At 64.3% G+C, this 11236-nt stretch overlaps 2 protein-coding genes across 2 annotated transcripts in view; one reads left to right on the top strand and one right to left on the bottom strand.

The window, feature by feature from the left end:
• LOC115292525 (collagen alpha-1(XVIII) chain-like) overlaps nt 1-1558 on the bottom strand; it is a 17930-nt gene extending 16372 nt beyond the window's left edge. The window contains exons 1-2 of the mRNA XM_029940596.1: nt 1516-1558; nt 1028-1124 (exon numbers count right to left, since the gene is read on the bottom strand). Of these exons, the coding sequence (XP_029796456.1) occupies nt 1028-1124; nt 1516-1558 (140 nt within the window). The remainder of the gene's footprint in view (nt 1-1027; nt 1125-1515) is intronic.
• Nucleotides 1559-1687: 129 nt separating this feature from the next.
• COL18A1 (collagen type XVIII alpha 1 chain) overlaps nt 1688-11236 on the top strand; it is a 33201-nt gene continuing 23652 nt past the window's right edge. Inside the window, exons 1-4 of the mRNA XM_029940595.1 lie at nt 1688-1736; nt 3062-3789; nt 10351-10437; nt 10675-10838. Coding sequence (XP_029796455.1) covers nt 1688-1736; nt 3062-3789; nt 10351-10437; nt 10675-10838 — 1028 coding nt within the window. The remainder of the gene's footprint in view (nt 1737-3061; nt 3790-10350; nt 10438-10674; nt 10839-11236) is intronic.

Genomic DNA, 11236 nt, shown 5'->3' with positions numbered 1-11236 from the left:
TCTGCATTTATTTAGGCCTTTGATTTACTTCATTTGTTATATTTACACCTAAGTAATTAACTTGTGGGAATGCTAATGTAAATAGCATTATGTTTTTCAAATTCTGCTTGTTCATTACTGGTATATAGGAAAGTGAATTTTGTATGTTAATCTTGATTCCTATAATCTTGCTATAATATTAGTTTCAGGAGTGTTGTTTTTGTTTTGTTTTGTTTTGTCAATTTTTTTGGATTTTTTGCGTAGACAATCATGCCATCTGAAGACAAATTTACCTCTCTCTTCCCAGTCTGTGTCCTTCCATTTCCTTCTCTGGCCTTACTGTCCTAGCAAGAACCTCTAGCATGGTATTGACAAGGAGTAGTGAGAGAGATCCTTACCTTGTACCCGATCTTAGTGGGAAAGCTTCAAGTTTCTCAACATTAAGTGTGATATGAGCTGTACAGGTTTTGTAAATAGATGTTCTTCAGGGCCCCTGGGGGGCTCGGTTGGTTCAGCATCTGACTTTGGCCCAGGTCATGATCTCACAGACTGGGTTTCAGCCCCACGGCAGGCTCTGTGCTGACAGCCCCCTGCCTAGAGCCTGCTTAGGATTCTGTGTCTCTCTCTCTATCTCCCCCCCACTTGTGCTCTGTCTGTATCTCTCAAAAATAAATAAGCGTTAAACAGTTAAAAAATAGATATTCTATATCAAGAGGAGGAAATTCTACTTTATAATTAGTTTACTGAGGGCTTTTACCATGAATAGTGATAGATTTTGTCAAATGCTTTTTCTTCACCTACTGATATGATTTTGTGATTCTTTTTTGTTCGTCTGTTGATGAGATGGATTTTCCATTAATTGATTTTCGAATGTCGAACCAGCCTTGCATTCCTAGGATACATCCCACTCGGTCATGGCTGGCCTGTTTGCTGAAAAGGAAATGGTCTTCAACTAGGCAGGCCCCCGGATTCCTTGATGGGAGGGGAGTGTGGACTCACAAGACGGACTCCCACTTGCCAGAGATGTCACCCGCTGCGTTCCCCCCACGTGTTCTTCTGAGACCTCAGAGCTCGGACAGATGTGGTTTCCGGCCCAGGGCGGCTGGGCCGGCACGGCAGCTGCCCGGAGGCCTGCTCGCCGGTGCCTGGAGGACGGGCCCGTGGTTTTAGGGCTGTGGCGCCACGAGGGGTTTCACGGAGAGAAAGGAGGAGCTGTCTGTGAGTTGCTGGTCTCCGTGGGGCTGCCCCGCGACAGGCTGCTGTCCCCGGGACGGGGACAGCGGCCACATCTTGCGTTCTGAATCAGTCTGGGAGGCTTGCAGCTGCCGGGGAGGAAGGGCTGTGGCAGGCGTGTCCGTGTGTGACTTTGGGGACAGTGAGTCAGGGCCGCCAGCACGCAGGCTGTTTTCTTCATCTCAGCGCATCTCCCTGCGTGCGCCCTCGGTCCCCGGGGACTTCGGGTCTGCAGGGAAGTCGCAGCAGCCTCCGTCTTGCTGGACTGCAGTGACTGTCGTTGAGCCCCCAGTGACCGCTGACCTCCCAGAGCCCCGGGGTCTTCCTGGCACTGAGGCCAGGCCATCGTCCGCCGAGGCTGCTGTCTCACGGCACCTGGCTGTGCCCCGCGTCCCGCCTGCACGAGGGTCTCGCCTGCCAGACTTCGGGGGGGGGCGCCTGGCTGGTGCTGCCCACCAGGAGGGCCGTCAGGGCCATGCAGAGCCAAGCGGCCCTCTGCTGCCCCCAAGCACCAGGCCTGGCAGGTACCCAGTGCATGTCCTCATGTGGGTGGCATCTGTCTCTCTTCTGTTCTCAAAGAGCTCTTTGAAAGACAGAACTGGCCTTAGGAAGTTGGGGTTTGCTATTTCTCCCCTCGGCTCTGACCCAGGAAGTCCAGGCCGGCCTGGCCCTGCGGCTCAGGGCAGACCCCAGGTCCCCGGCACACATACAGACATGCACACACATTCGTGCACACGGTCCCGCGGCTCAGGGCAGACCCCAGGTCCCCGGCACACACAGACAGGCACACGCATTCGTGCACATGGTCCCGAGCTCGCTCCCCACCTTCCTCAGGACCCCACACGTCAGCCACTCCTTCCCAGAATAGCGTCCCCCGTGTGATCACCCCTCCGAGGAGGACCACACCCGGATCGCAGGTGGGGGTCTTGAGAGAGAAGGCTTTGGGGCGGGCCCTTGGCTGGACTGGGCGCCGCCTGGGCAGTGGGCGCGCTTGCAGGAGTCATCCGTGTATAGCTGTCTCCTTGAACTGGCTCGTTCGTGCCCCTCTGGGTCCAGCTCGCCGGGCTCCCTGGAGACAGGCGGCCCCGCCCTCTGCCCCAGCACCCGAGCCTCCTGCCTGCGGCCGTCCGGCGGCGGTGACCCCTGCCCTCCCCGGCGTGTCCTCGGTGCCCCCCCCACAGGCTGGTGCAGGTGTGGGTGCAGGTGCTTGGTCGAGTCAGGCCCAGGACCGAGTCGTGGAGATCCTGGCCTGTGGCCCCTGCCTCCCCTCCAGCAGCCTCTGGTCCCACCTGGAAGGACGAGAAACGAGAGAAAACGAGGGAAAACTCGGGGCACCGTGGACGCAGCCCAGCCCGGAGCTCACGTGCTCTGGGACACCAAGGAGGGTAGAAGGGGGCCCGCAGTGAGCATCCGTGGGCGAAGAGACCACAGTTCTCCCCGGTGGCTCCTCCGCCACGTGGCCCCTTCCACGTGAGGGCGCTGGGGCAGCGCGGCGTGGACACCGTGGGAGGGGAGGACAGCCCCCGACCAACCTGGGGCGCTCGGGTGTGAGCAGCCGCAGGACACGGCTGGTTCCGGCGCAGACAGGGCCCCAGGAGATGGCCCGGCCTCCCGCTCTGAGTCCCCCCCCCGGGGCTTTGAGTAGGTTCCAGGCTGGTGAGTAAGGAAGTAAAACCGCAGGATGGCGCGTGTTCAGCTCTCGCCCCCGTGATGCAACCATGTCGTGAGGTCGGCGCCTGGGCAGGTGCCCGACTGGTGCCTGTGTCCCGTCCCTGCTGTGTGGGAGGGGAGGTGCCGTGGGGGGCCCATGCGCGGGGTGAGGATGGGGTGCAGCCCCCACCCTCCGCAGGCTGCCCGGCCACACACTTGCCCCCCGGGTTGGGACGGCTCCGGGGGCGTCCCCTGGGGCCCGTGAGCCACGATCCCGGCCCCGGGAGGGTGCCAGGCGGGTGGGGAGCCCCCGTGACTCAGTGCCCCTGGCACCCTGCCCGCTCGGGCTCCCCCACGCACAGCCTCACTGGGGCCTCCCTCCTCCTTGCAGAGAGCCTGGGCGCGGAGTTGGGGCTCCTGCAGCTGCTGGGGGAGCCGCTGCCGCCGCAGGTCGACGACCCGGACGTGGGACCGGCCTTCGCCTTTGGCCTGGACACCGGCAGCGGCCAGGTGGCCCGGTACCACCTCCCCAGCCCGTTCTTCCGAGACTTCTCGCTGCTCTTCCACGTCCGGCCGGCCACCGAGGCCGCGGGGGTGCTGTTCGCCGTCACGGACGCGGCCCAGGCGCTGGTCTCCGTGGGCGTGAAGCTGACGGCCGTGCGTGACGGGCACCAGCACATCCAGTTCCTGTACACCGAGCCCGGCGCCTCCCGCACCCACACGGCCGCCAGCTTCCGGCTGCCCGCCTTCACCGGCCAGTGGACGCGCTTCGCGCTCAGCGTGGACGGCGCCACCGTGGCGCTGTTCGTGGACTGCGAGTTGTTCCAGAGGCTGCCCCTGGTGCGCTCCCCGCGGGCCCTGGAGCTGGAGCCCGGCGCCGGCCTCTTCGTGGCCCAGGCTGGAGGAGCAGACCCCGACAAGTTCCAGGTAAGTTGACGCCACCGCGCTCGGGCGGGGGTCTGGCCGCCGGGGACAAGGGGCAGCCCCCGGGAGCGGGCCGCTGCCCAGAGCCACCGGCCAGCTCGAGTGCAGGCCCTGGGGGAACCCAAGAGGCCCCTTGGGACCGTCACCTTCCTTCCTGGACCCCGTCTGTGGCACACAGGAGCCCCTCCTGCGTACGCGGTGCCCGCAGTGGCCCCCGCGTTGCCCCACTGGGGGGGCGGGGCTGCGTCCAGGCGCAGCCACGTGGCCTGTGCACAAATACGGGAAGCTCAGTGAAGGGCAGCGGAGCCAGTGCTGAGCGTGGCCGCCGTGGAGGGCGGCGCCGCGGGCTGTTCACGCCTCCCACCAGGGTCAGCCATGCCAGCGAGGCGTATTTTCACCAAACCGCATGGCCTCCCAGCGGCGAGGGCAGAGTTTCCCCAGGGCAGCTGGCTCACAGCGATCTCCACCATGTCCTTGGGGACACCCCCACCCCCAGGCCTGGTCTTGGCCTTCCTTCTCGGGGGAGGCCGATCCCAGAGCCTGGACGGGTCTTTCTCCCGAGCCCTCAGGCCCCACACTTGGAAGCATCAGCTGACTCCGCCTCCCGTGAACGTGGCCGAGGCTCCCTCCACGGGCACTGACTCACGCACCCCTGACCCTGACCCTGGAGCCAGCCTGCATGTGGCACGTCCCTGCTCAGTGGTCCAGACAGGGGCCCCTGTGTGTGCTGAAGGGGCCGTGTCCCAGCAGACAGAAAGTTAATTATTGCCCAGACAAAGGCTGCTTGATGACAGTTGTGCTAAGTCCTGGTGACTCGGGGGCTGAGAGCTGACCTTTCACCTTTGGCGGGAGCTGTGGCCCGTGGGGTCTGGGGGCCGGCAGGACTCTCATACCGAACTGGGCCTCTTTGTGTTTTCGTTTTGATCCTCACACACGATTAGCTGCCAAGAAGTCAGAGAGCCGTCTGAGGAGGAGGGACTCTGTCCCCTGGCAGTTCGTCGTGTGGCTTCCTGGGAAGTTGAGGATAGAAAAGGGTCCCATACCTTCCCCACGCCTCTGACACTTCGCAGAAAGGCCGTCCGTGTGCCGGGGGGCAGGGCTGCCCGGGCCACCGGCGTCCTGGGCGAGAAAGCCCCGCGCCTCCTCCCCGCGTCTGGTCAGGCCTGCGCGTCACGATGCGAAACGCATGTGCCTGTTGAATTAGGCCAACAGTGTCTGGGTGTTTTAACTTGCATTTCTCAGTTGCTAGTGTAGACAGCCTTTGGTTTTGTTTTTACATAATTTTTGGCTATCTGCAGTTCTTGTTTTGTGACTGGCCTGTTCATGTTCTTCGTATTTTTGTCTTGGTGAGTTCAGTCATTTCTTATTGATGTATATAGACTCTTTATATATGAAAGAAAACGGTCCTTTGTTTTGTGTGTTGTGATTTTTATCTCCTAGTTTGTCGGTTGCCTTTTCACCTTGTCGCTGTTTTGTTCAAATCAGAGATCTTTGAAGTGTTTATGGGGAAGATTCCTGTGGCGAGAAGAGAAGTGTGTGACGTATAAAGTCACGGTCAAGCCTCTGAAGGCGAGGAAGACCGGACCGCAGTGGGGTGGGGGGTCCGTCGGCCCGCTGGGCTGTGGCCCGCTCGCCCGGGTGGCTGCCTGACTGCCAGCTGACTTCACTGGTGTCCCATGCACCTGAGCCAAGAGCGGCCTGGCTCCTTCTGTCCCCACGGACTAGAGGCTTCAGGAATGTTCCGTGTGGGTGTTTGATCGGACTCCAGCTGGCCGGGAGGGACTTGCTGAACAGAAGACAAATCGGTTTAGTGCAGGGCTTTGCAGCCTTTCTGAATTGAAGTTCCTGGGGAAGGCTGGCTCACATCACGTGATTTATAAGATTTGGCAGAAGCGGGCTCGGGGCTCCAGGAGCAATCTGGGGGACCCCTCTGGCCCCTCCCAAGCGGGGCGCCCCCCCCCCCTTGCCGGTCCAGGCGGGTCCGGACAGAACCTTGATTGTTTGCCTCTGGTCAGAAAAACTGGTCTTTTCGGGTTTATTCTTTTTCTTGAGTCAAATTCGGTAATAAGTGCCTCCCGGGGGGTCCTGTGTGCCTGCATTCTGTTCACAGCGACTCCCCGGAGCGGTGTTTCCAACTCTGCTCAGTGGTTTTGTGCCTTTTTAATATTTTTAACCATTTCAGAAGCTTTGCAGCCGCCTTTCCCTTGACATGCTCCCCGTTCTCTGCTGGCTGGGCGCCTGCGTCTGTGCAGCTGCCCCTGGGCGCCCCGGGCTTGTGCAAGGTCCCCCCCCAGACACCCTGGGCTTGTGCACGGTCCCCCCCCAGGCGCCCCAGGCTTGTGCCGGGTCCCCCCCCCGGGCGCCCCGGGCTTGTGCAGGGTCCCCCCCTGGGCACCCCGGGCTTGTGCAGGGTCCCCCCCCGGGCACCCCAGGCTTGTGCCGGGTCCCCCCCTGGGCGCCCCAGGCTTGTGCAGGGTCCCCCCCCCGGGCGCCCCGGGCTTGTGCAGGGCCCCCGCCGGGCGCCCCGGGCTTGTGCAGGGTCCCCCCCGGGCACCCTGGGCTTGTGCAGGGTCCCCCCGGGCGCCCCAGGCTTGTGCAGGGTCCCCCCCAGTGTGCTCCAGCCACCGTGCCTCATGCCGGACGCTCACCTACCTGGTTCAACGGGACTTTGCACGCGGCACCCGGGGCCACGTTATGTAGAAAGAAGCGCCCGGTCCACTGAGGCCGGGAGGCTCCCCCAGAGGGCGCGGAACGGGCCGGAAAGTGTTGTCGGGCCTGTGCCCCCAAGCCCGGCACTCAGCCCCGCCCCTCCCGGCCGGAGGAGAACTGGGCCCCGCGGCCACCTGACAGCCCTCCTGACACACACACACCGCAGGACGGCCTCGCCGCGATGCGACCCCATCCCGGCCATTTCCTGCCGCGACCAAGGGGGGGAGAGAGGAGGAGCCCGCGGTGGACGGGAGCAGGCGGGCGGGAGCCACCGGTGCAGGGGCCACGGCGCAGCTGGGGTGGGTGACAGGGCGGGGCTCCGGCAGGCTCACTTGGCCCCCGGCCCGCGACCGGGACACGGGCGCCCCAGGGCCGAGGCAAGGCCACCTCCCAGAGTGCTCAGTGACGGGCTTGCCCGGCACGGGGTGCTGACTGGCAGCGCGGCGGCGGCAGGACGCAGCCCGGACGGTCTTGGTTAACGAAGTGCGACGTCGCCAGATTTCACGTCTGCTTGCGGGTCTGGCCCTTGGGGCATTTGCACCGCTGGTGTCTTCCCCACTTACCGTGCCCCTGGGAGGTGCACACAGCTCCCCGCCCTCCCCCCGCGCCCCCTGCCGGCAGCCTGGGGAGCGGCCTCGGGGCCGTGCTGGTGCTGGAGCGCAGAGCCCCGAGGGATGGGCCTGTGGGGACAGTCACCACGGACGTCTGGCCCCCTGACCCCACCTGCCGGGAGCGCCCACGCCCCCCGATGGCACCCCTGCCGCCCTGTGCAGAGCTCGACCTTCTGGAATTTAACATCTGCCCTGTGCTGTCCTTGCATCTCCAAACTTGGTCACGTGGGCCACCCTGTCCCTCCTTCAACAGGACTGGAGGGTCGAGGCCTCGCGTCTCCGGTGTGATGCCAGTGCCGGCCCCGCCCCGCCCCACCCCTGCATCTTTCCAGGATGGCCCATATTTCCCGTGGGCGACGGTGCTCCGGACCCTGGTTGGTGGAGGGCACCTGTGTGTGTGGGAGGTGTGCGCAGTGCTCCCGCTCCTGGTCTGCACACGTGTGCTCACGTGCACGCACCCATGCACACACACACACGCTCTGATACCTTTGTGCACGTGGGTGCGCTTAGATGCACACACATGCTCTCGTACATTTGTGTACAGCTCACCGCGTGCACACACGTGCTCACACGCACATGCACACTCACACGTGCTCTCACTGTGCACACGTGTACATGCGTACTTGCGTGCACACAGGCACATGCGGGCTCTCACACACCTCACGTGGCACACTCACGCACACACCTCAGTGGCACACTCGCACACTCACACACACAGATGCACATTCACGCGCTCACACACCTCACGTGGCACACTCACGCACACCTCGGTGGCACACTCGCACACTCACGCACGCACCTCACGTGGCACACGTGCAGGTGCTCTCACGCACACAGATGCACATTCACGCGCTCACACACCTCTCCCACACAGCCTGGTCACCCTCTGTGCTGGTTGGACCATCTAAGAATTTGCAGGGGCCCCTCGTCCCGGCCCCGTGCCGCCCTCCTCCACCCACCATGGCTCCTGGGCTCAGGCCCCAGAGCTCTCGGCACGTGTCCTACGCCGTCCCTGGGTCCCCTGGTGGCTCTGCAGCGAGTCGCTGGTGGCCACTGCCAGGAGGGCTGCGTCCCTGTGTAGGTCGGAGTGGGCCGCAGCGGGGCGGCCTTGGTCCTGGGGGACGGTGGCAGGAGGTGGCAGAGATTGGCGAGGGTGACTCTGGGTCTGAAGGCAGCGGCGGCTGCGGTGGGGGGAGGGGTCCCTGCGGGGCTCGGGGTTAGACACAGGCCACGTCGGGGGCTAATCTCTGGCCACTCCCTGCCTTAAAGAGACGGAGCTCTCAGCCCCGCCCTTCCAGAAGGATGCCATCGCCATCCTGCAGTGAGGCCACCCAGCAATCTGGGGACAGGCCCGTGGGCGGCGACCCCACCCCTGGCTCCCTCAGCCCCACGGTCCGGCCACCGTCTGTCAGCTTCCTTGGGAACACCGCAAAGCCTGGACATCACCCAGTGGGTGCTGGTCCTTACCTGGGTGCCGGGAGGAACCTTCTGGAACTGATGACCACCCTGGACAGCTTGCTTCTGGGCTTTGACCATGGAGCCATGGGCGGCTCCTGCCTCTGGTCTTCTGGAACACGCCATGGCTGGTGGGAGAACAGTGAAGATGAGGTACATGGTGCCGCCCACGGCCCCGTGTTCGCCGCCTTCGGAGTCCGCCGCGCTGCCAGGCCCTGTGCCGCTCAGCGCCCGCCACGTGGCCCTGAGGCTTGGCGGCCATCCGTGGCTCGGCCCTTCCGTGCAAAGGAGGACGGCGCGTGTGTGTGCAGAGCGCCCATCACTCACCTGCGTTCTGACCGCTCCCCTGCAGTCCCGCTGCTCGGCCGCCGCCCCCCTGCAGGCTGGGAAGATGAGCCCCTCGTGGTAATTGTGGAGTCAGGGCCCGACCATGCTCCAGGGGCAGGTGCGTGTGCAAGTGCACGCATAGTAAGCACAGGCAGGTGCACACACGTGTGTGCACATGCATATAAGCACGTACCACACAGCACATAGCCACGCACACACGGGCACACACACGCCCACAGCCACATAGGGACGGGGGACACAGCCCCATAGGCCTCGCTGTCCGCAGTTGGGGGACAGAGCCGGGCGTACAGAGTCCGGCAGGACTGGCCCCGAAGTGCTAACTGCCCTGGGTAGAGATCCAGGAGTGCTTCCTGGAGGAGGCGGCCCTGGGAAGCGAGTGGAGCCCTCAAGCAGGGCTCACCTGGGGACGCCTGGGGGTGTTGTTGGTTTGCTGTCCTGTGCTCCTTGCCAGTGGGGAGCAGGTCACGACACTGAAGGTCAGGGGATGCGGGGGTCTCAAGGTCGTTTGGAGGAATAAACAGAATGACCGAGAAGAGTCAGCACACGGCCTGCGGACACATCGGCCGCGCCTGTTCCGTGCGGCCCGCAGGCAAGAAAGGCTGTTACCCGTTGAAGTGGGTGAATCAGGAGGAGACTCTGCAGCGTGGAAATGACGCCAATGACATTTCAGTGTCGGTGCCGCTGGGAACAGCTGCGTTCCGTCCTCGGCGCACTGGCTGCGGCCGATGCTGAGCGGATGCGCACCAGGCGGCACAGAGACCGAGGCCTCGCCAGCCGGCCCCTGACCTCTGACCCCTGGCCCATGATCCCTGGCCCCTGATCCCTGACCCCTGACCCCTGGCCCCTGGCCCTTCTGTGACGGCCCAGAACTGCCCAAGTGTGCTCTCTGCTTGGGGAAACCGCGTTGGGGTAAATCCCAGTGAGACAAAGAAGATACTAGAAACCACAGGTGCGGACACATGATCTCCAGGCGGGGACTCCGTCAGAAGGCAGTGCTGGTGGCCACCGTGCTTGAGCGCAGGACTCAGCAGAGCGGGTTCGGGGCGGATTCGGGCCTGAGAGGCGGCCGCGCGGGGGTGTCAGCGGCCCCCGCCTGGGCATCCGCGCCCCGGGGCTTCTGCGCCTCGCCGCTGGTTTTCTCTCATGGGCTCTGGCGGTTCCCGAAGTAGCCGGGGCCGCACGCAGCGGACCTGTCCCCCCTCCCCGAGGCCCCAGCCCCCCACGCGTGCCCTGGGGACCCTGCTTCCGGCGGTGCCGGCCGGGAGAGCCACCTCCGTTCCCGCCCCCGCATGCGAGTGCCTGTGGAGCCGCGGCGGGGCCACCTGAGGCCCCTCCCTCCAGGACACACTCGTCCTGGACCTTCTCCGTCTGCCCGGTGACCCCGCTGAGACCCACCCCGAGCCGCCTGCCTGCAGCGACCCTGCTCTGCTTCTGCCTTCAGGGGCTGATCGCGGAGCTGCGGGTGCGCGGCGACCCCCGGGTGAGCCCCCTGGTCTGCCTGGAGGAGGACGAGGAGGACAGCGGTGGGGTGAGTAACAGCCACAGCCGGGCTCGCGGCGCCCTCCCCCCCCCCGCTTCACCCCTGCACCGAGCGGAGGGCCCAGCGCAGCTGGCCGCTGGGGGCCCCAAAGTGGTGGGACTGGAAGGGTCTCCTTCGAAGGGTATCGTTTGGGTTCCAAGGTCCTGGGACAACATTTACCCCTAACCTCAGGAAGAGCGCTTGGGGCCGGTCACTGGCTCATTCCTTCTTCCCTGCAAACGGCAGGTGTCCGGCGACTTCGGGAGCGGGCTGGAGGAGCGCGGGGAGCCTCTCCGGGGGCAGCCGGTGAGTTCTGGGCGTCCTGGCGGGGACCCCGCGCCCGGGACCCCGTCCCGACAGCGCGGCTGTGGGAGCTCATGGGGCTCCCCGCGACCTGAGGACACATCCCGGTGGGACACAGGGATGCGCCCTCTTCTGTCACAAGGGATTTAAAATCCGGTTTCTGAGTCTACACCCTCGTCGGGTCTCTGGGGTGATGGTGATGTTCTGCTTACGCCTCCGCGCTGGCTTGGAGGGGCCGCAGAGCACGAACGGGCTCGAAACTCAGAGCAGGGGGGGAGTGGGTGGGCGCTACAGTGAGGAAGTTTCTGGAGCCGAATCTGAGCTCGCCCAGCTCCCGATGCCCGAAGCAGCTCTCTTCCATTTGCACAGCAGCGCCAGGCCCTCCACCCCCACCGGGTCCCTCCCGTTTCCCTGTCCCAGGGCTCGGGCGCTGAGGGCCAGGACAGGCAGGGTGCTGAGCTCCACCCACTCAGGGGTTGCGGGGACCCCCGGCCCCACGCTGGCC

Source organism: Suricata suricatta, chromosome 5 (genome assembly GCF_006229205.1).
Source record: "Suricata suricatta isolate VVHF042 chromosome 5, meerkat_22Aug2017_6uvM2_HiC, whole genome shotgun sequence".
Taxonomy (NCBI): Eukaryota; Metazoa; Chordata; class Mammalia; order Carnivora; family Herpestidae; genus Suricata; species Suricata suricatta.
This window is presented reverse-complemented; position numbering and strand designations above follow the sequence as displayed.